General features: G+C 37.4%; 3 protein-coding genes across 3 annotated transcripts; 2 read left to right on the forward strand and 1 right to left on the reverse strand.

Annotated features, from left to right (window-relative positions):
- Positions 1-1556: 1556 nt before the first annotated feature.
- LOC105045846 (uncharacterized) lies at positions 1557-3973 on the forward strand. The gene is made up of 2 exons (XM_010924268.4): positions 1557-2535; positions 3349-3973. The coding sequence occupies exons 1-2, from the start codon at positions 1621-1623 to the stop codon at positions 3655-3657; spliced, it is 1224 nt and encodes a 407-aa protein (XP_010922570.1). The 5' UTR covers positions 1557-1620; the 3' UTR covers positions 3658-3973.
- A 1352-nt stretch (positions 3974-5325) lies between these two features.
- Positions 5326-13731, forward strand: LOC105045843 (uncharacterized). The gene is made up of 7 exons (XM_010924265.4): positions 5326-5604; positions 7145-7176; positions 7703-7741; positions 11368-11448; positions 12857-12945; positions 13101-13151; positions 13279-13731. The coding sequence occupies exons 1-7, from the start codon at positions 5531-5533 to the stop codon at positions 13318-13320; spliced, it is 408 nt and encodes a 135-aa protein (XP_010922567.1). The 5' UTR covers positions 5326-5530; the 3' UTR covers positions 13321-13731.
- Positions 13732-15347: 1616 nt separating this feature from the next.
- LOC105045842 (internal alternative NAD(P)H-ubiquinone oxidoreductase A2, mitochondrial) lies at positions 15348-22356 on the reverse strand. Its single transcript, XM_010924264.4, has 8 exons — positions 21861-22356; positions 21231-21450; positions 20831-20991; positions 20558-20623; positions 18132-18295; positions 17822-17936; positions 15749-15928; positions 15348-15669 (listed from the first exon to the last, which is right to left on the reverse strand). Exons 1-8 carry the CDS (start codon positions 22275-22277, stop codon positions 15517-15519), a joined length of 1476 nt encoding a protein of 491 aa, XP_010922566.1. The 5' UTR covers positions 22278-22356; the 3' UTR covers positions 15348-15516.
- Positions 22357-26470: the final 4114 nt, after the last annotated feature.

Here is a 26470-nt window from a genome sequence, read left to right on the forward strand (position 1 = left end):
AGTTTTCTTTTTTCCCCTGTGATAATAAGGGGGGCAAAAAACGCCACCCAAACTTTATTGACTGAAGAAATATGTACAAAAGGACCAACATAAAGTAGCCTCACTGTTTTGTGGCAGCCATCCTTAGGGCCTCCTCTTTTGTCTAGCTCGCCCCTCTTGGCTCAGCAGTCTATTATCTTGTACAACCGGCTGTTGCGATCTTCCCCAGCTGCTTTTACCGTTTGGCGGATGCTATTCTTCCATGTCCAAGCACAGCTGAATCCATGTATGCTACTGGAGCTTGATTTCCATGTCGTTTTCGTCTTCTTGTGTTTTCTTATCCTTCCTAAACTGCTAGAACTTTTCCATGTTGCAATGTAAATTGGTGGCTGGTGAGACTCAGCCCTAAAGCCTCCACTTACATTGTAAAATAAAAAAAGATTAACACGGCATATAAATAAAATCTAGGGATTAAGTGAACCATCCGACCAACCCATTTATAAACGATAAATTTATATACCCGAATCTCTTATTTTATGATTGCCTTGTTATTGTTAGCCAGTCTTTTATTCTAAGCTGCTTTAGAGTACATCACCAATAGACCTTCCTCTTAGAAAAGCCAGCCTTGCCCACCTTTCCACCTCCAAAACATTAAAAGCCGCCCTGCAACCTGGTGGCAGAACCCCAACCAAGCTAAAACATAATCGCCATCATTATTAATTATTAATTTACGCACTTTGCCTGGGAAAATTTTAATTGAGCACAAGTGGACAGGAGGAGACCATGTATATTCCATGCAGCCAGGCGAGTGTTTGGTGGCTATTAACCTCACGGCTCATTCACCAAATCTCCAGTGTATGTGGCATATATAAATGAAAACAATGCCCGGTTTGGATTAATAAAGGAGGACCACTAAATCTATCAGTGTTATGTTGGCTAAATCATATGAAAAATTATGAAATATTTGGTTGAAAGAAGTGGAGGTTCGGAATCAGAATGAGAATGGATAACTCTCATTCCAATCATTTGGTTGGAAGGAATTTCATTCCGATTTCGATTCTGGGATAGAATTAAAAAAATTCAATCTATCTAAAATTTAATTCCCACTCTCTCTCGAGAATTTAAATTTTTATTTCGATTTTAACATCGATCATGAATCGAACGCTTTCAAAGATTAAACCATTTGGATTCTGATTTTCATTCTCATTCTGATTTCAATCGTGAACCAAACTCTCCTTTAGAATAGATTACCGTAGAAATAATCCATGTGAATTTTCTTTAACTGTTCCTCCTAATAGTCTCATCTAATATTTCTGGGGAGCGTGACTCATTTTTCTCATAGCTAATCTTACTGTAACTAATATAAATACAAGTTCAATTCTTACCCAAAAAAAGGATTGGCGTTCCATGGGCTCATGTGATCATTTGTAGCATCTTCCCTCATTTATATAGAAAGAAAGTCAATATAATATACTAGATTAAAATGGAATATATTTAACAAAGTATTCTAAATAATTGAAAAGTTTTAATCAGATCCATTTACACGTGGTATTGTCTAGCATCCAGAGGATATAAAAACATCTGGAAGAAGAAACGGACCACGCCAAACTGAACTCCTCCGTCCTTGCACTGCCTCCCCACATGGCTTCCTCCACCTCCACTTCCACCACCGTCGCCACCTCCGACGCTTCCACCCAAAGCCACCACCTTCAGGGCAGCGGCGGAGTCCACGGCCACACCCCGGCGCCTCCTCCTCCGACCCCATCAAACCAACAAGCCTCCAAATCCCTCCCCTCCGACGCCGACGCCGCCTTCTCCCGCTTCCTCCACCAACTCCGCATCGCGCCGAGCCTCTCCTCCTCCTCGTCCTCCTTCTCCAGATACTCTCGCCTTTCCCCTATCTCATCCCCCTCTTCTTCCCATCCCCTCCACCCTTCTCCTCCCCTCGTCTCCCTCCTTGAACCCCTGCCGGACCTCCTCTCCGTCGCCGCCGATCTCGGCTTCTTCCACCTCGCCAACCACGGCCTCCCCTCCCACCTCCCCGCATCCGCCCTCCTCGAATCCCAATCCCTCCTCCACTGTCCCACTATTCCCACCACCAATACTTCTTCTCTCGGCTTCAATCACGAAGACGATGACGACGGCGATGAATCGGATGATAAAGATCCGATCTTTGTCTTCGAACCCGACTGGAATGGATTGGAATCCTTTCCATCTTTGGTGGAATATGCGAAGGAATTGGAGAGGGTGGGATTGGAGGTGGTGCAGATGCTGTCCTCGTCCTCGATCCCCGGAGGGTTCCCCGAAAGCCCGTTTCGAGAGAGGAAGGCGAGGTGTTTGATGTGGGTCTCGGTGTGTTCGAGTATTGCGGAGGGAGAGGAAGGGATGGAGGTGGGGACGATGAGGAGCGGCAAGGCCTATCCATATGTGGTCGGGCTGCAGTACGAGATGAAGGAGTGGAGAGAGCCGAGTTGGGTGCTCGGCGACGCGGCGGAGTGGATTCCCGTCGAGCCTCGCGCCGACTCGATCCTCGTCACCCTTGGAGATATTGCTCAGGTGCGTTCGACTGATAACCCAAGCCTCCTCTTGAAATAATCCCCATACTCGTTTGGGGATGGTGCGGAATAAACTGGAATTATCCCCCTTATCCTGCTGCCAAACTGCCATTTTTTTATCTGGAATAAGGCATGCTTGGTTGAATTGATAGTGAAATCAATATTTTAGGAAAGAACTGGGTGAGGTCACCTTGTCCTGTGATTGCAGTAATGTTTGACAAGCATGTCTTGCATTCATGCCGTGACTGGCGGACATGAACAGTGTGCCACTCGTGAAGGGTGGTTACCAACAGGGAAAAAAAAAAAAAAAAAAAAGGGAAAAAAAGATTTTTTTTTTTTTTTTCTTTTTTGAATGAAAGGGAGGACCCTGCCAAAAACTATTCTAGATTTATAGAAGAATAAATGCACCAATAATGAACGTGACATAGTAGTTAATAATAATAGTAATATAGTTATGCTAAATAAGTAATTATTCAATAAATACTATATTATAACAGTATATATTTGCAGGTATATTATCAAGTGCTCATGGCTTTTTAGGCTTTAACGAGACAGCCAAGGCTCACTGTTGCATTTCATTGCCCAACCTCACCCATTCACACCATTGCACGTAGTGAAAGAAATATCTCCTTTAAGAGGCATGCTTTATAGTTACACTAAACAGGAAAACATGTTCTCAAAACTAACGTCCTCAATTCTCAGAACTAAAACTTCAACATGTAGACCGTATCCATATTAAGGGCTGGTTGGACGCAGTATCCAAATTCTATTGCATTTTAGATTGGTGAAACATGCTGTAACTTTTATTTTGAAGGTTTGGAGCAATGGAAGGTTCAAGAAGGTGAGGGGTAGACCTCAACGCACTTCCCCGCACTCAGATGGTTCCAGTGATTCTGGCCGCATTTCTTTGTCTCTGCTGGTGACCTTGCCTTTGGATAGTGTCATCTCTCCATTGTTGCCACTGGCAGCAGATGACTCTGACCAGGGTATTGCCGATGTTGGTGATGGAGGTTGTAATGATGGTGCAAGAAGGTTTCGAACATTTACTCTGGAGGAATATGCTTGGAGGATTTATCATGAACGCTTCCCATTCAAAGATCCTCTGCTCAGCTACCGGATATGAGATCATTTTAATCTCTCTCTCTTCTCACGGAGGAAGAATAAAAAAACTTATCACTTTTTACCATGTTTGAGCTACTACTTATTTCTTTCATTCTAGCATTCATTGTGGCATGCCTTGTCAGTTAGTTTGTTGTTTACTGTTCCTGGCATAATGATTTAATTTTAGTATTTGCTTGTATTTGGTATAGTTAGATTAGTATGGGGCATATGTAAGGAGACAGGAAGGGGGTTCCAGACTGAACCCTCCTCTGAAATGGACCTTTGTATACATTGGCTGTCAGCTTTTGGCTTATGGAATCTACATGTTTAAAGAGGAAGTTGTATTTTGATAAAATGTTTGTAATCCTTCAGCTGGTAAATTGTTTGATTTTGACTTGTTGCCGTTACATTTTCTTTATCTCAGTGCATTGTGAAGTGACAAATGCAGTTTTACTATTAGCAGATGCAGTCTTATGATTGTACCTTAATCAGATTTGTTTCTTAATATCAAGGTATTTAGTAATATTTTGGTGTCGCCTTGATCAGGAGTGCTGATAAGATACATGAAATGGTAAAGACAATTAAAAATTTAAAATCTTTGCCACACTGATCTGGGCATTCACTTGTTTCGGTCCTTTACATAGCAAAATTTGAAATTGTGGCCACTATAATTCTTTTTGTTCCATGCATTAAAAATGGTTTCAAAAGCCTTCATTATTTTCTCATAATACATTAATGGATATTTTTAAATGTAGCCAATATTGTGGGTTTTTTCGGTATTAATGAGTGTTGTATAACAAAATAATAATTCCCTTTTTTGTTTGTCAAATTTATAAAATTAAGTTTTTGAAAATCAAATTTTCATATTAGCTGAATAGTATTTACCATGAAATGCAAGTATGTAACAATATCCAATTACGCTCTTGTTTTGCTATTGTTATCAGTGTGATATGTCTTCCATATTATTAACCCAACTTCAATTGGACATTCTTTGAACTTTTGATGTGAATGTTCAATCATTAACTGAAGTTAAATTGCACCATACATGCATAATGCTGCTAGTTGTAACAACTGAGTCTAAGTCTACTAACCTTTATTTGAAATATAGTGGTTAATAAATTGTTTCGAGATGATCCATTGTTAAGAGAAACTACGCATAGACTGCTACATGGAGACACAATATGCTTATTATGATTAAATAGACACAACATAATTTGTCAAAAGGAGAAAAGGGCATAACCTAAATAATCTTGACTCCTTATACATTAAATCCGTCATATGTATGTGGCAAAACATCAACATAAGAATCTTCTCTAATCAATTTGTCATCTTAATCTGTTCTCGTTAGAGCCTAGATCAAAAAAAGAGGCCACCACGATGCACCATTTTGAAAAAGTATAACCATTCAATTACTTACATCTTGGCTTTACGGGTGCAAAAGATTGGTGGTTGTGATCCATTCATCTCTAACTAAAACTATTTCCACTATTTTAATAATCCAACAGATACATCCTCTTTGGCACTTGTATTGATTCCTTCCTCAAAGAGCAAAAATAACATTAAGCATGCTGTATTTATTAGACTTCGGAAAGAGAGATAATGTACATAAAGTCGGCACCGTACTTGCCGTAGTTATGCTGTTTTATATAATTTCGGACGGACTTATTTTGACTTGATTTTTATCGAGCGAAACCGGGACAAATTCCCGTCCCTTCCTCGCTTCCGCCCCTCTGGTTTTCTTCTGCCCCACCTCCTTTCCTCGCTTTGCCCTCTTTCTCTCCCCCAAAATCTGGAGCCCTCGCACCGTTCCTTCGTGGGACGAGGACTATACTCTCCAATCTCTTCTTTACCGATCAAACCCTAGAGGCCGTCGAGGAGTCGTTGTGGGGGGATACATGGGCCCTCGAACGTGTGAGGTCTGTAAAGAAGCGCAATCCAAGTACAAATGCCCCACCTGCCTCGCTCCTTAGTAAGCAAAACCCTAATCCCTAGACCCTAAAAACCCTCCCTTCATTTAGCTCGTAGCACTAGCCCTATTTGGAAAATTGGTTTTTTTCTTATATATTTTTATCGGCAGAGTCATAACCGTAACCATCCAGAACTGTTACCAGCGTTGTGTTCGGATTTATAGATCAAATAGCAACAAAAGCTTTCACTTTTAACACTTGCTTATGAATTCTTTTTTCTTAAAAAAAAAAAAAAGTTTGGAGAACATTACGGTCTTCCTCTTTTGTGAATTTGGACTACGAAGACATGGGATATTCTAGCTGTTTCGCATCAATTATAGATGTGCAGTGTTTCATTAGACAGTGCAAGTATACAAGACGCCTTCATCTTGGATATATAATGATTAGCCTTAGAGAGAAGTAGCACAAGTTGTGGCACGTGGAAAAGGCTTGAAAGAATATGCTTCTAGATATAAACAAGAATTCTTGCCACAGCTACGTGTGTTAGGAAGAAATATGACTAATATCTAGGTTGTGGAGCAAAGAAAGAAAATATGAGCACATGGTGGTCGAGTTGGCAAGGAAAATTTAGAGAGACCACTCATGGGAGCTTATGCTTGTTGTTATAGGTAGAGCTGATAGAGGATAGGTTATTGAGAACCATTTAAGTTCATTTTGTCATATGATGAAGGACATAACCTTTGATGAAATTTCTATCTGAGATTACTTTTTTTTTTTTTTTGATGATTCTACCAAGTGAACAAAAGATATTATCTTTTTTGATGCTGAAAAGGGTGCTCATGTGAGAGAAAGATCCACCTAATTGCTCAAATCATTGAGAAAGTGTAGCCTGATCAAGGAAGGAAAAGCCAAGGGGTTATTGATGTAAATTGACATTCTCTAGGATCATGATGGAGCGGCAATTTGATGAGTCCTGTTGTTTCAACATTCGTTCACTATCATGCTGAAAATTTTGTAAATATGGATTTATGTACTTCTCAAGGAAAGGAATAATTGGTGCCAAAAGCACATATCAAGGATGAGCAAAATTATAAATGGAAATAATAAAATGGAGATATAGTAAGATGATAATTGTCATATGACCATAACAATGAGTAGACTCATTCACAAAGAATGAATTATAAAAAAAAAAAGGTGCATAATAAATTGTTAAAGTTGAACAAAAAGAAACCAAAGTTGTATTCTTATAGTTCACGGCTGTATAAACATATATGGATAACAAACGTGCATTAAATCGAATGTTTTTTCTGTTGATTATGTTTTTCTTGGTATCTGGCTGAAAAGACTGTGTTCCAAAAAGCCAACATGTAGGTAAGACTAGGTCATGATATCAAGTATTTTGGGTATCCAAGTTTTTCTTTTTAATTTACCATGAGCTATGATGCTTGTTTTTCTTCGTCATTGTACCACCAAATTTCAACTTTTAAATCTTTGATTTGGAATCTGTTTTAATGCTTTCTTTTAATGATAAATATTTTGGTTTGAAGTGCTTGCTCTGCAACACTACTGATATGTTGTTTTCTTTGCTTTTTGAACATGCAGTTGTTCTTTGGGATGTTTCAAGAAGCATAAAGGTACTGCCCTTTTCAATTTCACTTTCCTGCATTGTTATGCTCAAAGAGTTTCAAAAATTTGTCCTAAAATGTTGAATTACAATGTTTCGCTCTAATCAATATGGGGCTATGCCTAGTGAAAAACACAGTATTCTGGGTGTAGATCATTTGAAATTCTTCTTGGCCATTGATTTCTTTATTGAGTCACTTGGCACCATCCTATGCACAAAACTTTTGCCTAAGCATGTTGGAAGCCAGTTAATCCTGTTTGAGGCTTCATGGTAATCCATTTATCCCTTGGTGCCTTATGACTTACTGAGAAATTAGCTCATCTTGTTCTGCGGTCAAATATCCCCTGTTGTTCCACATTCACTTGGCACTCATAGCAAATATTTCCTTAAAAATTGGACATTCATTAAAAAAACTGTTTTCTTCAGTTCTGCAGTATAGAGACTGAGCAAATATCACTCTGAACTTTTTCACTTTTTCATGCAATTTCTCTTTATCTTCTGCCCGTTGTTGAGACTTTCCTCGTTGACTGATGCAGAAAATCCATGCAAGAAATCATTACCTGAGCAAGAATTGAGTAAGATTTCTGTAACTTCATATGTTTAAACTTACATTTATTTGTGTACATTAAGTCAGTTATTCTAATGTTTTATGAGATATTTATTATATGCTAAGAAATCACTTTTTGTTCGCATTTTTTATTAATTATCATTTTTTTTACTGTGTACACATGTAGATGTGTCACTTGGAAAAAATCATTACAAAACTTCTTAGAGTAGTTATAAAAACGGGACTGGTAACCTATCCAAGGTCTATATCATTGGGTCATTGGTCCAACAACCACATCAATCAGTCAGATTGGATTATAGTTAAAAATATACAAAATTAGATATAATATATAAAATATATGCACAACTATTTATAACCTTTTTTTTTTAAAAACTATTTATGTTTTTTTTATTTTAAATAATACAACATACTGATCTGCATTATACACTACTTTCTAATTAGAGTATAAATAAAAAAATCATGATTTATTTAATTTTAGAATAAATTTCAGGAACATCCCCTCAACTTTAGTCTAATTTCACTTACACCATTCGACTTTAAAAAATGTCAAACTACTCCTTCAAGTTTTTGAGATATTCTAAAGTGATCATGCTATTCACTTACCAACAAATAGTGTTAGCTTTTCCTTTAATAAACGAAAATGCCCCTCATTCATATGAGAGGGGTCGTCGATGAGGAAGAGATGGAGGTGGAGGGAGCCATTGTGGAGGGGATGGGGTCGTGGAGGGGGAGGATGGCATCAAAGGCTTATGGGTGGGATTGGAGGAGGAGAAGAGGGTGGGGAGGAAGGGAAAGAGGGGTCAATGGCAAAGAAGGGGTGGAGGTGGAGGGAGCCACTATGAAGGGATAGGACTCATGGGTGGACTTAGAGGAGGAAGAGGATGAGAAGGAAGAGAAAGATAGGGGAGGAGTCGTCGACAAAGAATGGGTGGAGGTGGAAAGAACCGCTATGGAGGGGGAGGGCTCATGGGCGGCGTTGGAGGAAGTGGATGACAAAAAGGAGAAGAGGATGAGGAGGAAGGTGATGGGGAAGGATGGGTTGCTGATGAGAAGGGACAGAGGTGGAGGGGACTGCCGTGGAAGGGGAGACCTCATGGGCATCTTGGAAGAGGATAAGGAGGAGAAATGGATGAGGAAGAAAAAGAGCGGGATGGAGGGATCGCCAGCAAAGAATGGTTGGAGGTGGAGGGAGCCACTGTGGAGGGAAAGGGGTTATGGGCGACCTTAGAGGAGGAGGATGATGAGGATGAGAAGTGGATGAGGAGGAAGAAGAGGGTCAAGACGGGTCATCAGTAAAGAATGGGTGAAGGTGGAGAGAGCTGTCATGGAAAAGTGGATGAGGAAGAGAAGGGGGAAGGAGGGAGAAAGAGGAACACTGGCGACAAAGGAAGGGATTAATCAGAGAAGAGGGATGAGGTGAAGTTAAGGATATTTTGGTTATTTTATAAAATAATGGTGTTATGTGATGGTCACGTGACATCATTTCGTTAACAGAGATAAATGGTAGGATTATTTTGGAATATCTCGAAAATTTGAAAGGCTAGTTTGATACTTTTAAGATCGAGAGGGTATAAATGAAACTGAGTTAAAGTTGAGAGGATGTTCCAATAATTTGTCTTTAATTTTAATAATATAATCAAAATTGTATATAAGGTAGGAAAATATATAAAATTTATTGGTTTTTTTATTTTAAATAGTAAATTTTAAAAGTATCCAAATGCATAAAATGAGGCTTATATTTTATCTTTAATTTTGCACCAAAGAGTAAATGGGTTGATTAGTTTCCTTCTTTCTATGTAAAGAATTGATTATTTAAATATTGAGTAAATAACATATTTGCATAACATCATGCATAGATATAATTTCTATCGCTTATTGAGCTATTAGCAATGAAATTGTTGTCCTATTGATCAAGAGCATTCCAAGTAACCCATGATCGATGGATTGAATCCCTACACAACCACAAATTTAGCACTATTTTTGAAGCTTTTTAAAGCTGGCCAGTTCACCCTCTTTTGACCTGGTTGGTTCAATGTTTTTTCCCATAAAACCGGTCAGGTCAGTGATTCCCAGCTGGTTCAACCAAATTTATGTTTCCATGTGAAACGTAGACTAGCCGGGGATCTGATTCACTCTTCTTCCCTATCAAATGGTCCTATCTAGTTTTTATTAATATGCTACTAAAAATACTTATCTTTACTCTTCTTAGGTATCGATTTTGTTATCCTTCTTTTTGATGTGATTGTCCACAGCAATTTTTTTCCTACCTAAAAAGAATAAACTTTTGATATTTACTAAAGAGAGAAAAAAATGCTCTCTATCTGATATCCTAAAGGAACCAATTTCTCATTTCGATTTGTGGTCTTAGGATGGGCCATATCTCTTCCCTTTCCAGCTGCCTGCCTCTCTGTCCAGATCAGGTTTCTTTCTTTATTTTCCACCCTTGATCTTCTCTCGCGATTGATATCCTTCATGAAATCTATCCGCCCGCCCCCCCCCCCCCAGTCGTCTCTCTCTCTCTCTCTCTACCTACCCCACGACATCTTCCAATCAATGTCTTTCTAATTGATCTTGCCTTTTTCTTTGCCATTTGAAATCTTTAGTAGTGCCCTTAATAATATGCTACCATCCTTTTTGTTTGGGGATAAAAAATAATGTGGTGTTTTTCCATAGATTTTACACTTCCTCTTAATCATGTACCTCTTTTTCTTTGAGAGAAACAAGAATGATATGTTTACTGAAAGGGGGTGTCTCAAACAATTTATGCAAAAAACAAACTCCAACTATATTAACAGACGATAGTGTTACATTCAAGCACAATGTCATGGGCATATTTATAATTTTATGTGCATAGCAATGTAAACGAGCTAGTCCTTCAAAGTTGAACATTGGGCCCATTTATAAATGGTTAAGCATAAAATTGGATTTATAATTTAAGTTGAAAACCCAGTCCATTGTGAATGGTGTAAGGGGCAAATTTGAAATTATTCTGAATTAGATCTTATTAGTGGTTTTAACTTTGTTTAGCTCTCTATTGTCAGATACAGAGGGTTCCAAGACCTCTCTATCTGATCCCCAATCCAAATAGGACTAGGTTTCTCATTACTAGCTCTGTGCCTTATGTCACCACCATGATTGGCATCTGGAGGAGAGCGGACCATTGAGATCGTGGAACACTATCCATGGCACTGGGTCTACCATACATCAAGCTATGTTTGCTGAGTCATGTTGTCTACATTTGGGACATGAGAAAAAGGGGGAAAATAAGCTTTGTCCGAGTTATAGTTGATCTGATCACATTTGTCTATCAGACTTCTTACTAATATTTTATTTTTTCTGAACATTTTTCTTTTTTGATTTATTTTATTTATTTGTATATTTTATTCATTTTACTTTATATTTATTACATTTTATTTTATTTCTTAAGTTCCATTTTAATCCAATTTTTATTTTATCAATTATTTTCATTTTGTATATTTTATTTTATTTATTATCTTTCCTCAAACATGCACTGCATGTCACTAATTTCTAGTTGGTGGTATAATTGTTGTCAACTATATATATACTTGTAGAGGGATTCCGCTTTTTCCAAAGATGACCTCATTACCTATGTATATTCTTCATCTTTTGCAGCAATCCAGAAGCTACCTGAAAGATTATATCAAGTAGATGAACCAAGCTGGGTTGTTGATAAAGAACAATTTCAATCTATAGGTACTATCTGTCTGGATTTAGATGGCAGTTTCAATTATCTGCATTATTTTAATGTCAAGCTTCAGAGCTTACCCTTTCTCATGCTTCATAGTTCATATTGACATAATCTAATTATGCTTTTCCTTTTTCAGACCTATTGGACTGCATATTTGTGAAACCAAGATGTCTAATTTTTGAATATGTTATGGTTGATGTTGAATTTCAAGGGTCGAAATCATCTTTATGTTTGTTGATTAGTTTCTCGTGGACAATTGACACTAGTACCATGTGCCCATGTGTCCGGTTGCCACAAAGTGTTCCGTGCTTCAACCTCTAGTCTAAAAAACTCATCACTATGAGAGTTCTCTACAGTATAAGTAATTTAGCAGTTCTTGGGGTTTTGTCAAATTTGTAGAGTTGGAAAACCTAAGCTTAAACCTGTTTTCTTTCCTCTACAAGGACATATCTCCTTGACAGCTGCTACCATTGCCATAAGAGAGAGATCTGCCTTTTGTAGTATTGAGATCACTGATCTCCTTATCAGTGCAAAATGAGTGCATGGTGCAGTTTCAGCACTTGGCAGGACAATTTCATAGTCTGGCTTCTGAAAGATGAATCCAGAATAGCTGTTCTCCATGGTCAACAGTTTGGCTTTGGTATTTGTTGCAAGCCAGTTGTTTATGAGTTGCATTCCTGCAGAAGGTGACAAAGGTGGGTAGGTGGGGTCTACATTCTCTTATATCTAGTTCAGTTCTGAAATATGTCACATAGTTCATGCTGCCATGTGGGGCACATATTGCAACAGTCTGGACAACTGTAGGCGCATTCATAGGCTTGTTTGATACTTAACCATAAGTTTTGTGCATATGCTGCCCTGAAAATGGAGTAATCATTTGGGGTCATATTCTGGATTGCCATCTAAAAGCTGGTTTCCTTTAGTTTCTATAACCTCACTTTGGTAACCTAAAGGGTGAAAAAAGAAAAATGGAAACCCTCTGTAACCATATTACCTCACTCAATGATAATGGAGCAACCATACTTTGCTTGTAAAAGCTACGCTGCATTGTATGTCTTTACAGTCTCTTTTGTTAAGTTGATGGCTTTAGCTATCTTCATAACATCTTCTGGTATCATCTAGTGAGTGTCAGTTTGTTCTAAGTAACCAAGGTATTGTAAAATTTGATGTCCTGATAGGTATCAGCAAATGTAGTTCATTTGGGTTGCCTTCTGTTTCTGTCACTCTTTACATATATTTAATATTAACTCATATATTTACATATTCATTTCTTTGTTCTATATCTACTTTTTAGGAGTGGACTAGCATGACAGTTTTGTTTGCTTCCATTTTCTGACATGTTGATTCTCTTTTCCATTTCATGTGTTTTTCTGTATATATATGGCTCTTTTCATGGCATTTCTCTGCATGCAGTGGAATCCAGTGAAATTCTAGATGCCTTAAAGGATGGAGAGCTGCGTAAATTAATACAGAAAATTGACAGCTCTGAAGAGCCAGAAAATGTAATTTATTCTCCACCACAACTTTATGTTGGTCTATTCCTCTTAATTAAAATTGACTTTCGAATGCTTGAAATTAGACCCATGGGGTTATCTATTTGGTTGTGAACTCTATATTAGTCCTCAACTTGCTCAAAGTACCTTTTACCTGTTCACAGGATTTGACCAAGGCCATGGAAGGACAGACTTTTCGCGAGTTCACAGACAAGGTACATGGCATGCTATCATGCTTATATGAAAATTTTCAATATATATCGTTGGGTATGTTGGAAAATGTTGTTGATATACGGATGAATAGTTGAATACTGATAAGAGATTTGATGTTCGTTGATGCAGATTCTGGCTGTTTTGAACCCACAGAACCAGCTTGCTAACTGAGAAATGTCATGTTCCATCATTTTACTTTTGGCGCCCCTTTTCTGAAGGATTTTCAGTCATTTCTGAAGAGCAAGTTATGATGATCAGATATGTTCAGTAGCTGTCTCCTTCCTCAAGCAGGTTTACTGTACTTCCAGCATGATGTGTGATCGACAAAAGCTCTCGTTTTGAGTACGACTATGGCTATATGTTCTGAATTTTGAATAATTTTGGAGGGGGCTTGGGGAAATATGTTGTGTCATTTGTTATTTCCATGTACTGGTTATTTGGTTCTTGGGCAGATGTGCTTTATTTTTCAACCAGGCGCGGAGCATGATTAACAGAGTTTCTTTTGTATTTTGACATAGCTATGGATTTACGTGAGTCGGGTTAAATTCAGTAGAATATTCGTTGTAGTATTTTTGATTTCAATTCGTGCTATTTGCAATGGTGATTTGAATATTGTTTTTATCCTTCTAAGCTTAGGAAGCAAATTGTAGCAACCTGCATGAACGTAGACTTCCATGGTTATTTCAAATCATCAGGAAGTTCGAGTTGGGTGCATATTCTTTTTCTTTTTCCATGTACGTGAAGTTGAATAATGTAAAGTCATTTTTACCATGATGTGCCTGACATCAACCTTATGTGTCATTGTTTATCTGCATCTCATCACGTACGTGTGGGTGGTATTCAAAGGACTATACAATCACGATCTGTTGTATTGTCGCTTCGAATATAGAGTAGTACCAGTCTTTTTTTTTTTTTTTGGTACAAGAGTGGTACCAGTTTTCGATAACATAATACGTTACAGAGAAATGAATGGTTGGGATCCATGTTTCAAAATTTGTTTTATATGATATGGTGAAAATATATTACTCTCATGCCTTTTCCTCCTTCCTCTCTACGTATATAGATTTGTAGTGCTGTAACATAGAGATTTTTTCCACCTTGATGTGTATAGAATAGATTCGCAGGTGACTAAGTAATATCATGGAGATACGCATATAGATAGATTGCGTACAGAGATTTTTCCCTCTCTAGATTTGTAGAATAGATTCGTAGGGAGTCAAGTAGTTATATCATGGATACAGAGAGAGATTGGTAAAGGGTAATAAAGAAGTTTGTGGGATAACAGTTTGACACGCTCTGATCGCTTCACTACCGCGACAACCTTGAACTCGGTGGCACAAACGGACACGGGAACCTCCACTTCTACCCCGTCTTCTCTTCCTTCCCTTGCCAGTGGCCTCCCTCAAACTCACTCCGCTTCTTTTCCTCCCTTCATCTCTTGCCTACCCCTCATCAACTCCCCTTCATCAAACTCCAGCACCCTCCCTCAAACTCACTCCGCTTCTTTTCCTCCCTTCATCTCTTGCCTACCCCTCATCAACTCCCCTTCAAACTCCAGCACCCTCGACTCGATGAAGAATGCCATCGACGAGGTCGAATCTTGTCAATGGAGCTCCCTCAACTCTCATCTGATGAGCTCCACTGAACCATCAGTTTGATCTTGAGGACGTCTCCGAAGCACCCATAATTTTTTTCATGATCGATCCAACCGTAGATTATCATCATTGTAGCCGATGATGTCATGGTATATATCATTACATGGACTCATGAAATCCCCTGAAAATGCGACTAGTGTTGATGTCGTTGATGCGACCGACAGAGCGAGAAGTTCACCACCGTAACAGAGGCGGACAGGTCCGCACCGGACTACAGCGACAAGCACTACGTGATCTACATGAAGAAAAGCAGATATACATATATATATATATATATATAATGAAGATGTAAAGTGATAAATAGTGTCCTGATTAATTCTTCTTTAAGATCAGAGACTGCTATCTAAGATCATATCCAAAGGAAGTGGGGGAGGAAAAAGAAGATTTACCTGCTCATTTTGAATAAGAGAACAAGTAAATTGGTGCAAGAAGTATTGCAGGATCATTCATTACAAACTATCAAAAATCAAGGGTTTATTGAAATTCGTATTTCAATTTCAATAAACCCTTTTGCGTCTGCACATACATCATAGAAGTTAACGCTGACAAAATTGGCAAAAGCCACTTTATTCGGTAAACATTGGCAACAAGAAACCATCCTGATACATTTCAATGCTTTTGAGGTCAAACAAAAGGGGAAAGAAAAGCAATTGCCGTTATGCATATCTGCATTACCTTTCTTTTTTTCTTTTAAAAACCTTTCTAATTTATTCTAAATGCGGCTTATGTCACGACCAAATACAAATGTGGTTGCCCAGTTAATTGCCACATAGAATCTATTCCTCCAACTAATAACACGTGTTAGATATGCCGATCGCCAAATGAACCAGCTAATGAATCCCGCAAGAGACAGCCCCTTTGCCTCCTGAAGGAAAATCGCTGGATTAGTTTCATCACAGAACTCAGATAAGGATAATATAGACAAGTCAGTTGGGAAAACTAACCTTACTCTGACGAAGATCTACAAGAGCTTTGTATCTGCCAACTGTAGCCATGCTTCCCAGATGCCTATATACAAAAGGAGCTCCAAGTTCCAAATTTGCAGCACGATTTGCATGCCCTCCACCTGCTCTACAGACTTGGTTCAATAGGCCAGCCAGATATTTCCCTTGTCTCTCTGCTACCTGCTTTGAACAGCCAAGTTTAAGAGTTGTTAAAAATTAAGCCATGGTGAGACCTTTGGTAGGACAAAAGTCATTACAGATTTCAGCATGTCCAGCCATGTATTCTATGTTAATAAAAATTTAGTTCGCCAACATATTTTTTAAATTATGTGATGTTCTGGATAGAAAGTGCAATCCATCTGTTCATTCCAGAATATTGGTACAGTCATCAGCTTCATCTCACAGTTTTGTTTGGTAAAATTTCATGACTGCTAATTGGATAAAATGTAATCAATAAAGTTTATGATGCCATTCAACAGCCCTATGTGGATGCCAAAATAAGAGCAAAATAAGCCAAAAGCCTTATGTCTAGATTTAGTAGGAAGCTAAGGGTAAGTGTGATTGCATGAGAAATCTGAATCAGCAATTACCTCTCATTATTTCTACCAAAGTGAGAGGTCTTCAAGAGATACATACAGCAAGGCAAAGGTCAATCTCTTCTGAAATGAACATTTTGTATTGATCAGCTATGACAGGTCCAATTTGACCCTTAATTGAATATGCTATTGGTAGATAGCCATTGTAACCATGTTCTGTCCGGAAGGCATTCTAAATTTTTTGGATGATAGTAATTGTTGAAAGTCTACTTTTAGTGGTCATGATGGGTCAGCTACGACTGGTGGCATTTGACCCTAAACTGAATAGGATCAGGTTTGTATCTTTCTCATTCCTTCGCATGAATCCACTGCACAGCTCTTAAAGCACTCTGAACTCTGTCATCCATCCACCTGCACAGATCTCAAAATGACCAGTGAATGACCTAACAGTGGATTTATGCAAAGATAGGTGAATCCTTCTTTCACGCAAAAGATACAAACCCAACTCAATTGAATATGCTCTCTGTAGATGGCCATTATAACTATATTCTATTTGGAGAGCATCTAAATTTTTAGAATGATATTTACAGTGGTAATTGTCTTAGCAACCTCAGAAATATTCTGAAATTTCCTAATTTCGAGGTAGAACCTTTAATCTAACAGGTTTGAAACAGCTTGATTGATAGACAAATTATCTAATAGAAAAAGGTCAAGTAGTTATTAGGGGGGAAAAAAATGAAGAAATGAGATAGATAACCTGTGAGGCATTTTGGGATACAAGAAGTCACAGGAACACCTAAAAGAGGAGAAGCAAATAGGGCATGGACAGGTGAAAGAGAATTTTTTTTTTTTTTTAATAAAAAGTTTGGGATAAGTGATAAAATCTATCAGAGACCATGAGAATGCATTGGTTAACATTTAATTCCACAAGCTTGGTGAATCCTAGAAAGACGAACTCATCAAGAGATTTATTGCCAACAAAGTCAGATAAAAGAAAATAACAATATTTGAGGAAATGATTTCTTTTCTTAAAATTGTATAGTCATGAGGCCACTTATCTATTTATTAATGACATGGAAATTAATACTTCATGAAATAAGATGATTTTGAAGAAATTTCTCTGAAAAAGGAAAAGGTGGAGTACAAATCTATTTGATCTATCAGGTGCTGGATCATTTTTGTAAGGCTCTTCAGTGTTAGCTAGGTTGGCTCTCATGGATCTTAGCCAGGAAACAATCTTGCTACTTGAATACAATTGCAGAGAATCAAACATTAATATACTTTGGTTTAACCTATAGTCGCTACTCCTCTCCTATATTCACTGAGCCTAATCTTTAAGTGGAGAGGGAAATTCCATTAAAATAAATTTGTCCTACATGAAATAGGATGCAGTTAACATGAGTCCCCTTCGAGAAAAGCATGAGTTTCAGTGGCAGCATGATTTTCGCTCATTGTGCTCCAGGTACGCATCTGTTGGTTCATGCAAACCGAGTGGGGAAAAGAAAAGAATATAATAAACAGTGAGATCCTAACTAACCTGGGCCAATGCTGGCAGTACTGGTCTGCCTGTGCTTTCGAGGAATCCACTGCAATCTCCTATTGCAAAAACATCCTGCACGGAAGGGATGCGAAGCCACTCATCAACACCAATCCTGTTAAGGAATGTACAAGTTATGAGGCATCCCTTGTATATGAGCTGCAGAAGAATAAAAGATGCAACAACATAATGTGAAACCGCATTTGCTCATCCTAGATCTTTGATTTGTGCCTACACAAGCAACTCAGCCCTTGAATAATTGTAAAGTTCATATTTCATTTGCAAAGAGTGATAAGAAATAAACTTTTACCTTCCACCTGGTGATTTTGGAAACTGCAAAGAGCTGATGAATGGTGAAGGACCAACACCAGTAGACCATACAAGAAGTCCATATGGAACCTCTGTGCCATCATTAAGAATTATCTTCTCAGGTTGAACATCTTTAACAATGCCACGCACAAGGCGAACTCCTGACTGAGATAATACAGGATGCATAAAATCAGATTTTGGAAATCTAAACTTCACCTATTGCTATAGAAGTAGCTGCATACTCAAGGAATGCCAACTTAGACACAAAAGAAACAAATATGCACAAAACAAATTGGAACTGGTAGTATATAATAAAATAAGAAATACTAGGAGCAGGTTGATCCCTCATCATGCATATAAGAAGAAACATATGCATGTAAAACAAAAAAGGATCTGGTAACATATATTGTAAATGAGAAATTGTACAAGCAGACAAATCTTTCTTCTTCTTCTTTTTTAAAGAAAAGAACAGGTTAATCTTTCATCAGACATGCAGGGACAAGCAAACGAGGACATAGACAAATACACAAAAACATGCACAAAAGTTCAGTGCAGATGTGTTTGTTAGTTGGGGCCATGGATATCATACATATATAGTTGCACAGATTGCACATATAAAATGTACATAATGTGCTCAATGATTGTTTATCTGCACCATGCACACAAAGGAACTAAGGTCTTAGTAACATATTAGCCACTACCCCGTTTAACATAATATTTTCTCCTTCTAGGTAGACTTGCCTTTTGACGCAATCTTTTCAAGGGTCATTTCCATCCTAGGGTGAAAACTAATTATATGCAATTCATTTAGAAGTAAAAACAAATAGAGAATGATACATACACACATGGTGATGCATTTCATATCTTATGCCTGTAATTATGGGGCAACTTTTTCCAGAAGATGCAAGAAAGTGATCAGGCTTGCAGATTTCAGGCCTTTTTCCTTCTTTTCCAGTTTTACATTCTAACTTAGATAGGAAAATGTCTGGTATATTTATAAGACTAGGACTAAAATGCATGTTTCTAGAATTTTCCAACAGTCATTGAGTTTTATATGTCAGGCACGCAGGCTTAAAACAGGGCTTGTCAATTATTGATAAAGGTACGAGGTAAGGAGACTGGAGACAAGTAGTTAGTTAGGGTTTAGCCTCCAGAAAGGGCCTAGGTCATGGTTGGAAGGGAAAAAAAGAAAAGTGACCTTAAGGCGTAAAAAGTTTGTTAAGTACTCAACAATAAAAGAATTTAAGAATCATCACCTAGTTTCAAGGACATGACGTAATTATAGTGTCACACTAAAGAGAAAAGAAAAAATTTGAAGCTCTCTCATGTGTATCCTTAATCTAAACTCAATCTGACAAAGCTGAAAGTTTATTCACCTAACATGTTCTCAAACCTAAACTTCTTTACAGACTTACTGCTTGAATTAGGACTGAATCTCAGAAAAGCAAGGCATATCGCTTGCTTAAAAGTTAAAACTAGTGTGACTAATTATAATAGATGACGATTTAAGAACCAAATGACCAGCCAAGGGAGCCAAAAGAAAGCCTGAACAGTAGTCAAAAGAAAATCAAAAAAAGCAAACACTATCTAATTTATTATTTGAATTTCTATTAAATCAAAGTGCCTCTAACTATTTTTCCGTGATCAAGTGATTGAACCATGATTCCATCATTCATTTTAACTGGATAAATTTGGGTCCACCATCTATGATATTTCATAAAGTAAATGACAATCAAGCAGGAGATAGCCCTTTATTATTTAACATTATGGCCATTCTTGGAAGGATACTCATCACGAGTCTCTAATCAGCAGCTTAAGCATGCTTTCTATCCATGGAAAGTTAGTTTGTCTCCATGAATGCTTGACAATGTAAGCCATGCATCCAGCAGTCACGTGTCCATAAGCCTCTTTTCACAATCTGTCTCACAGAACCATTAATGATAGTCATAGTTTAGATAAACAGAAGTCCCACCTTAAACAACTATAATGTATCAGAGCCTATCATGACCTTCATTTTCATACTAGCTCAATCTAGACAGTTCCACAGAGCTTTTGCAATCATGTACTACATAAATCAAAATGATATGAGCATATATACTTGAAAAATGTTTCTGTCCATATAAAGGTCTCGATGTGAGAACATAAAACTGATTCTTTTATGAGAGCCATTGAGGTTGAATTGAATTCTCAAGGAGAAAGAAGGGAACAGCAATTTAACAATGGATAATACCAGATCGATACAAAAAGCAATGAATATTGAAAAACAATATCAGCATAAAAGAAAATAATGCTCTTCATATAAAAAGTTTCTCAAAGTTCAGGACTAAAGGAGACAGAAGTGTAGAGAGTAATCAAGCAATTTAACAAGCAACAATTGAAAATCAACAAAAGAAGAAATTACACAATCTCTTGCTTAGAGTCACTAACCTTAGTGAGTTGTTTTGTAGCATATGTTCTGAGTCGAACATCGAACGATGATAATATTTCATTTGCCTAACACAAAAAAGAAAGAGTTCACATGATTTCTATCCAACTATGATCTTGACAAGTTTGACTTGAAATAAAATTTTCAAGTAACTAGTTTAGGCAATGTTTTATGAGCTATAGCATCAAACACTCTACTAGAGGAACAAAAAAAGATATAGAGGAAAAACTAGTTCAATTTCATAAAATCATGATGAAGAGGTATCCCAGGAAAACCTCAATTAGGGTCACATGGATATAGTCTTTAACGTGGGAGTAACGTTCATGGACATCTCTAATGATGAAATCACTAAGTTCACCACTGAACTCAACACCGGTGGGACCACCTCCGATAACAACACAGTGCAACAGTCTCCTTTTTTCTTCCTCTGATATGCCTGTATTTACAGAAAAATACCAAGTATTAAATGCATTTACACAAAATCACTGTATACTCTCATATTTGCTGTTCAGAGAATGCCCAAATGCAGGATTTGGGAGTGCCCGAACTACACAACATTATTTACAAAAATAAATACCATACCAAGGTGAAATCATTATAAGAAAACAAATTGATGCACAGTACTAATTAATGCAATAACATCCACAATGTTTCCTATCTTCTGAAATGACATACCAGGAACATCAGACAGCATCAGATTGAGAAGGAGCTTCCTACGGATCTCTTGGGCGTGGTGAACCTCTCGGAGAAAGATAGCATGCTCTCTTACACCTCGTATACCAAAGGTTGAGGCCTCTGCTCCAGATGCAATGACCAACTTGTCATATGAAACCTTAAATTTCCACGGCTCCAGAGTGTCTTTGACACTCCCATCAGTAACGGTCTCACAATGCACCTTACAATACAAAACAGAAAACTTAACTTCACAGAAAAAAAGTACTTAACATGTTACCACAATAAATGTTCTAAATCAAGTGGTTAAAAGGAACAGCTCCTCTAATTCTAAGCTATCAGAGGTGAAGCCGCGGCCCCCTGTTCTTCTAAAATCTATGGGTTTTTTTTTACTTTTCCCTCCAATCTGCAAGTATGATCCTGGTGTACGGGGTGATAATATTCTAATCCAAGAAAAAGTAGAAACTTTTAACACTTTATGACGATATTATTCTTATCCAAATAGAAAGGTAGAAACTTTTCGACAGTAGTTACTGTTATAATGCTCGAGTTAGAGTTATTTTTGACCGTTTCTTTTGTTGCTCAACAATATGGAAAGTCCTCCATCAGAAGTTAGTATTTAGAAGTACTCACCGTGTGGGAATCGGGATCGATGGAGGCGCATCGGGCAAGGAAGAAGTAGGAACCGGGGGCGCTGGAGATGGAGGGCTGGATCCGGCCGACGGGCTCGGCGACGGAGCGGAACTCGAGGGTTCCGACGCAGGTGGAGGCAAGGAGAGGGGTGAACACCATGTGGTTCCTTGGGGAAATGCACACCACGTCGTAAAGCTTGGTGTCGATGCCCTTCATCAGCCGGCATCCCGCCCACCCCGTCCCCAGCACCACCAACCTGGGTTTGTCCTTCCCGGCTTCCGTCGACCCCAGCCCCGAGAAGAAGCCGCCACCGCCCGCAGCCGTCGCGGTGGAGTGGAAGCCGGAGACGCTCCAGGGGGAGGGCTTCGAGGAGAGCAGAGAGCGGGAGGAGCGAGCAAGGGTTCGAAGCCACGCCATGAGAACGGGATCCGAGTTCGGATCGGGACGCCGGGCCTTTGGACTTCTTTGAGGGAGGCGGTGGCGGCAGCGCGACAGCTGGCGGAGTCTCGGATGGATGGATGGATGAGGATGGATGGTGGTGGACCCAGTCTGGTGGGCCCGCGGTGCAGTCCGGACTCCGGAGCCAATTGCGTGGGTCCGGAGTTGTGGGTCCGGTTAAATGTGACCATTTTGCTGGCCTCCAGCCACATGTATGTTTTCAGGTTTGAGGAGGGATGTGTGCTGTGGATCGTCCTTCACATAAATGCTCGTGTTAACTTGATGGATCCCAAGTCATTTTGTAGTTCGGTGTGTCACGATGACAAGAAGGTGTACAGCTTGGAAAATCCGCCATGCTGTTCTAAGAAGTTATCCAGTAAGTTTGGAGCTTATGGTGGGTACGTAATCAGGGTCCATAACATGTAACGATTATATATATATATATATATATAAGTTCACATACACGAAGAATTCAGAAAGCCTTATTTTCCCCACCTCTTATTTGTGAGAGGAAGATGGGTGGTGCAAAATGTGACAATCACAATTCTAACATTATAAGATTTAGACTATAAAAATTTATAACAAATTAACATTTATGACATCCTCAAGATAATAAGGACTTGAACAACAAAATATCCTCTTTATACTTCTCATTCACAATTGAGACCCAATGTTTCCAAGTAACATAGATTTTTTTAAAGCTAATCCATCATGCATGAAAAAAAAAAAATAATAATAAAAAGAAGAGATTTTTCATTTTGTTGAAGATATTTTATGAAGAGTTACTCTTAAAATTTACTCTTATTGGTTGGAGTTTCTTAGGTAGATACTAAATTTTTATATTATCTCAAGATAAACTATTAAAGCACTGTAAGTCAACTACCAACATCCAAGGACTCACCTTCCGACCAAGTGCCATATGATATTTTATTCCAAGGTTATCAAAGTTCTTGCCAATTTGATTTTGACTTTGAAACCCATACCCTATCTAACCAATCGCCTGGTAAAATATGTCAAGTTTATGTTTTGAATGGATCTACATTTGTCAGAGAAATTGAACCAACCTTTTTTTTGTTTGGAATAAACTTTTGTCAGATTCAATTAACTCCACTTCATAACTAGGTATAGAATAGACCAAGCCTAAGGGTCTATTTGGCCAAGCTTTTGAGAGGAAGAAATTACTTATTTTTTAAAAAAATATTTATTTAAAAAAAATAAAATATTTGATCAAATTTATTTTAAAAAATAATCTACTTCTGAGTGGTAGCAGAAGTAATTTTTCTGCTACAGGAAGGAAATAGAAAATTGAAGTTTCTCTTTGAAAGCAGAAGCAGAAAAAGATATTTTTTTAAGATAAAAATATTTTAATTTAAAATTATTATTTATCATAACTATTCATATTTATTTTCACGTAATCCTCTCATTATTCTCGCACTGCCTGATTGCCTAATCGCCCTTTTTTTTTTTTTTTCCTCTCTTGCCTTGCCTCTTTACCATTTGAGACTCATCACTGGCGAGGTTTCCACATCCATCGTCTTCACCACTGGCCAGTTGCCCGGCCACCGTTTTTATCCTTCAGCACTCGTCGACTCTTTCTCTCTCGCCCATGCTAGCGCTCGTCTCTTTCTATTGTCTTTTGTGAGCACAAGTTCTCATTTTTTTTTTCTTCAGATCAACACTGTTGGTTGCCAAAAGGTAATACCATCATTCTCTCATAGCATTTATGTCTTCCGGTCGTTGAATCACTGAAATTATTCAAGACTATTGTTGTGTTTTTGATTTGTGCTGTTGCAATATTTCATTTGCTGCGTAGTTTTGTTTTAAGATACCACAGCAAGAAACTATTGAAGGTTCTTTCTTGGTGGCTTCTTTAGATTTGTTCCTGGTGGTTTATTTCTTTTTCATTAACTCTGTATCTAAATTCTTTCATCTTTATTTTTTTTGATACCCTCTCTCATAGTTTTATGGCAAAAATTGCATGTCACATTATTTGTATCTTTTAGGTCCTTTTGATGATTGTGAAATGGAATGACATATGGTTTATTTCTTTGTTCAATGTTATTATTAATTACATATTTTTCAATTTATATTGACAAGAAAATGAGTAAGAAAGTGATACAAGATGGCACTATTGAGAAAGCTAAATAGGATGTACGTACCGTAGAATTGTATCTGAATATTTGTGTGGAAGAAGTTATGGCTGGAAATCGCCCTGGAACTCACTTCAACAAAGTAGGTTGGACTAATTTGGTGCAAAAATTTATCGAAAAGAATGGAAGAAACTATGATAGGGTCCAACTTAAGAACAAATGGGATAACCTCAAAAATACATGGAAAGAATGGGATGCTTTAGTTGGAAAGCAGACTGGATTAGGATGGGACCATGAGAAAAAGACAATTCAAGCTAGTCCTGAATGGTAGAAGAGGAAGATAAAGATAACCGTAATTATACTATTTATTCTTCACTTACAGATAATGATTTATTATTTTGTTTTGGAAACTAACTTTTCTTATTTTCCTTCCATGATTGTAGGAGAATCCAAGTGTAGAGAAATTCAGGGAGAAAGGTTTACAGTTTCGAGAACAAATGGAGATTTGTTTTAAGGATGTTGTTGCCACCGGTGAACATGCACGGGCACCGTCATCTGGAATGTTACCAGATGGTATCCAAGGAAGTAAATGGTTTCAACCTGAGCGACCATTTGAGTTTGAAACACCTGCAAGTAATGAGGTGGTTGTGGATATTGATGACTTTGGAAAGATTCAAGAACGAATCGAATGATTCAAGAACAACTCCAACACTCTGGACAGACTGTTGGTAGACACTTCCATCAAATTTTAATGGTCTGAAATTGGCTGTGGTCATTATTAAGCCAAAAGATTCAAGTTTTTCGGATGTTCACCCTAAAATAAAATAAGATGATAGGTATTGGCTAAATTTTAAAAATTGCATTGGAGCTGTTGATGGCATACATGTACCTTATATCGTTCCTTCTAAGGAGCAAATTAAATACATAGGTAGGAAGGGGTTCACTTCCTAAAATATAATGACCGTATGTGATTGGAACATATGCTTCACATTTGTATAGCTTGGATGGAAAGGTACTGCACATAATACTAGAATATTTGACCAAGCACTTAGGAGGCAAAACCTTAACTTTCCCCATCCCCCACCAAGTAAGTAGCACTGCTTATATTATGCATCATATCATTTTATTATGTAAATATTGTTTTCTATGTAATATCAATTAATTATGATTTTTTTTTTTATTGCTTGGCTTAGGTAAATATTACTTAGTAGATTCAAGCTATCCAACAATGGTTGGCTATTTAGGACCATACAATAGTGAACGTTATCATCTCCCTGATTTTGGACGTGCCATTAGTTTTAGAAATCCAAATGAGGCTTTTAATTTTTTTCACTCTAGTTTGAGATGCACAATTGAAAAATTATTTAGGGTATGAAAAAATAGATTTCCTATTTTACGCTCAATGTCATCGTTCAAGTTTGATACTTAGGCTCATCTTGTCTCAACTACTATGGCTATACATAATTTCATACGACGATATTCTTCATTGATATTGAGTTCAATCATTGTGCTGATGATGACATTATGCTAGAGATTGAGGAAGGAGACGGGCCTTATAGCATTCCTTTAGAAATGCAAGGTAGGTCTTCTACTATTATGGAGTTGACATATAATAGAATTAGAGATGAAATTGTCGAGAACTCTCCTCATGTATAAGTTATTCTCCTTCTTTTTTGGGATAAATTTTCAATATTTAGTGAATGATGTATTTTGATACATATATATTATTATAAAAAAATTATGTAAAATATTCAATATGTATTATCTTTGATTCAATTATATTTATATTGATTAAAATTTTTAATATATTTCTTATTATTTTATTTTTATATTTTAATTAAATAAAAATTAAAAAAATTAATTAAAGTTAATCATAATAAATATTTAAAATTATTTCTTTATTTAAATAATATTAATTATAAAATAAATTTATATATGTCTTTTTTTCATAATTTGACAGTCAAAAATATTTTTTTTGAAAGATTTGACAATCATAAATTGCTTCTTGAATACTGGTTAAAGTGCTTATCAAATAATTTTGCCAAACACAAATTACTTCTCTTTCACGGCACTTCTTCTGAT

The sequence above is a fragment of the Elaeis guineensis genome, chromosome 5 (genome assembly GCF_000442705.2).
Source record: "Elaeis guineensis isolate ETL-2024a chromosome 5, EG11, whole genome shotgun sequence".
Classification (NCBI taxonomy): Eukaryota; Viridiplantae; Streptophyta; class Magnoliopsida; order Arecales; family Arecaceae; genus Elaeis; species Elaeis guineensis.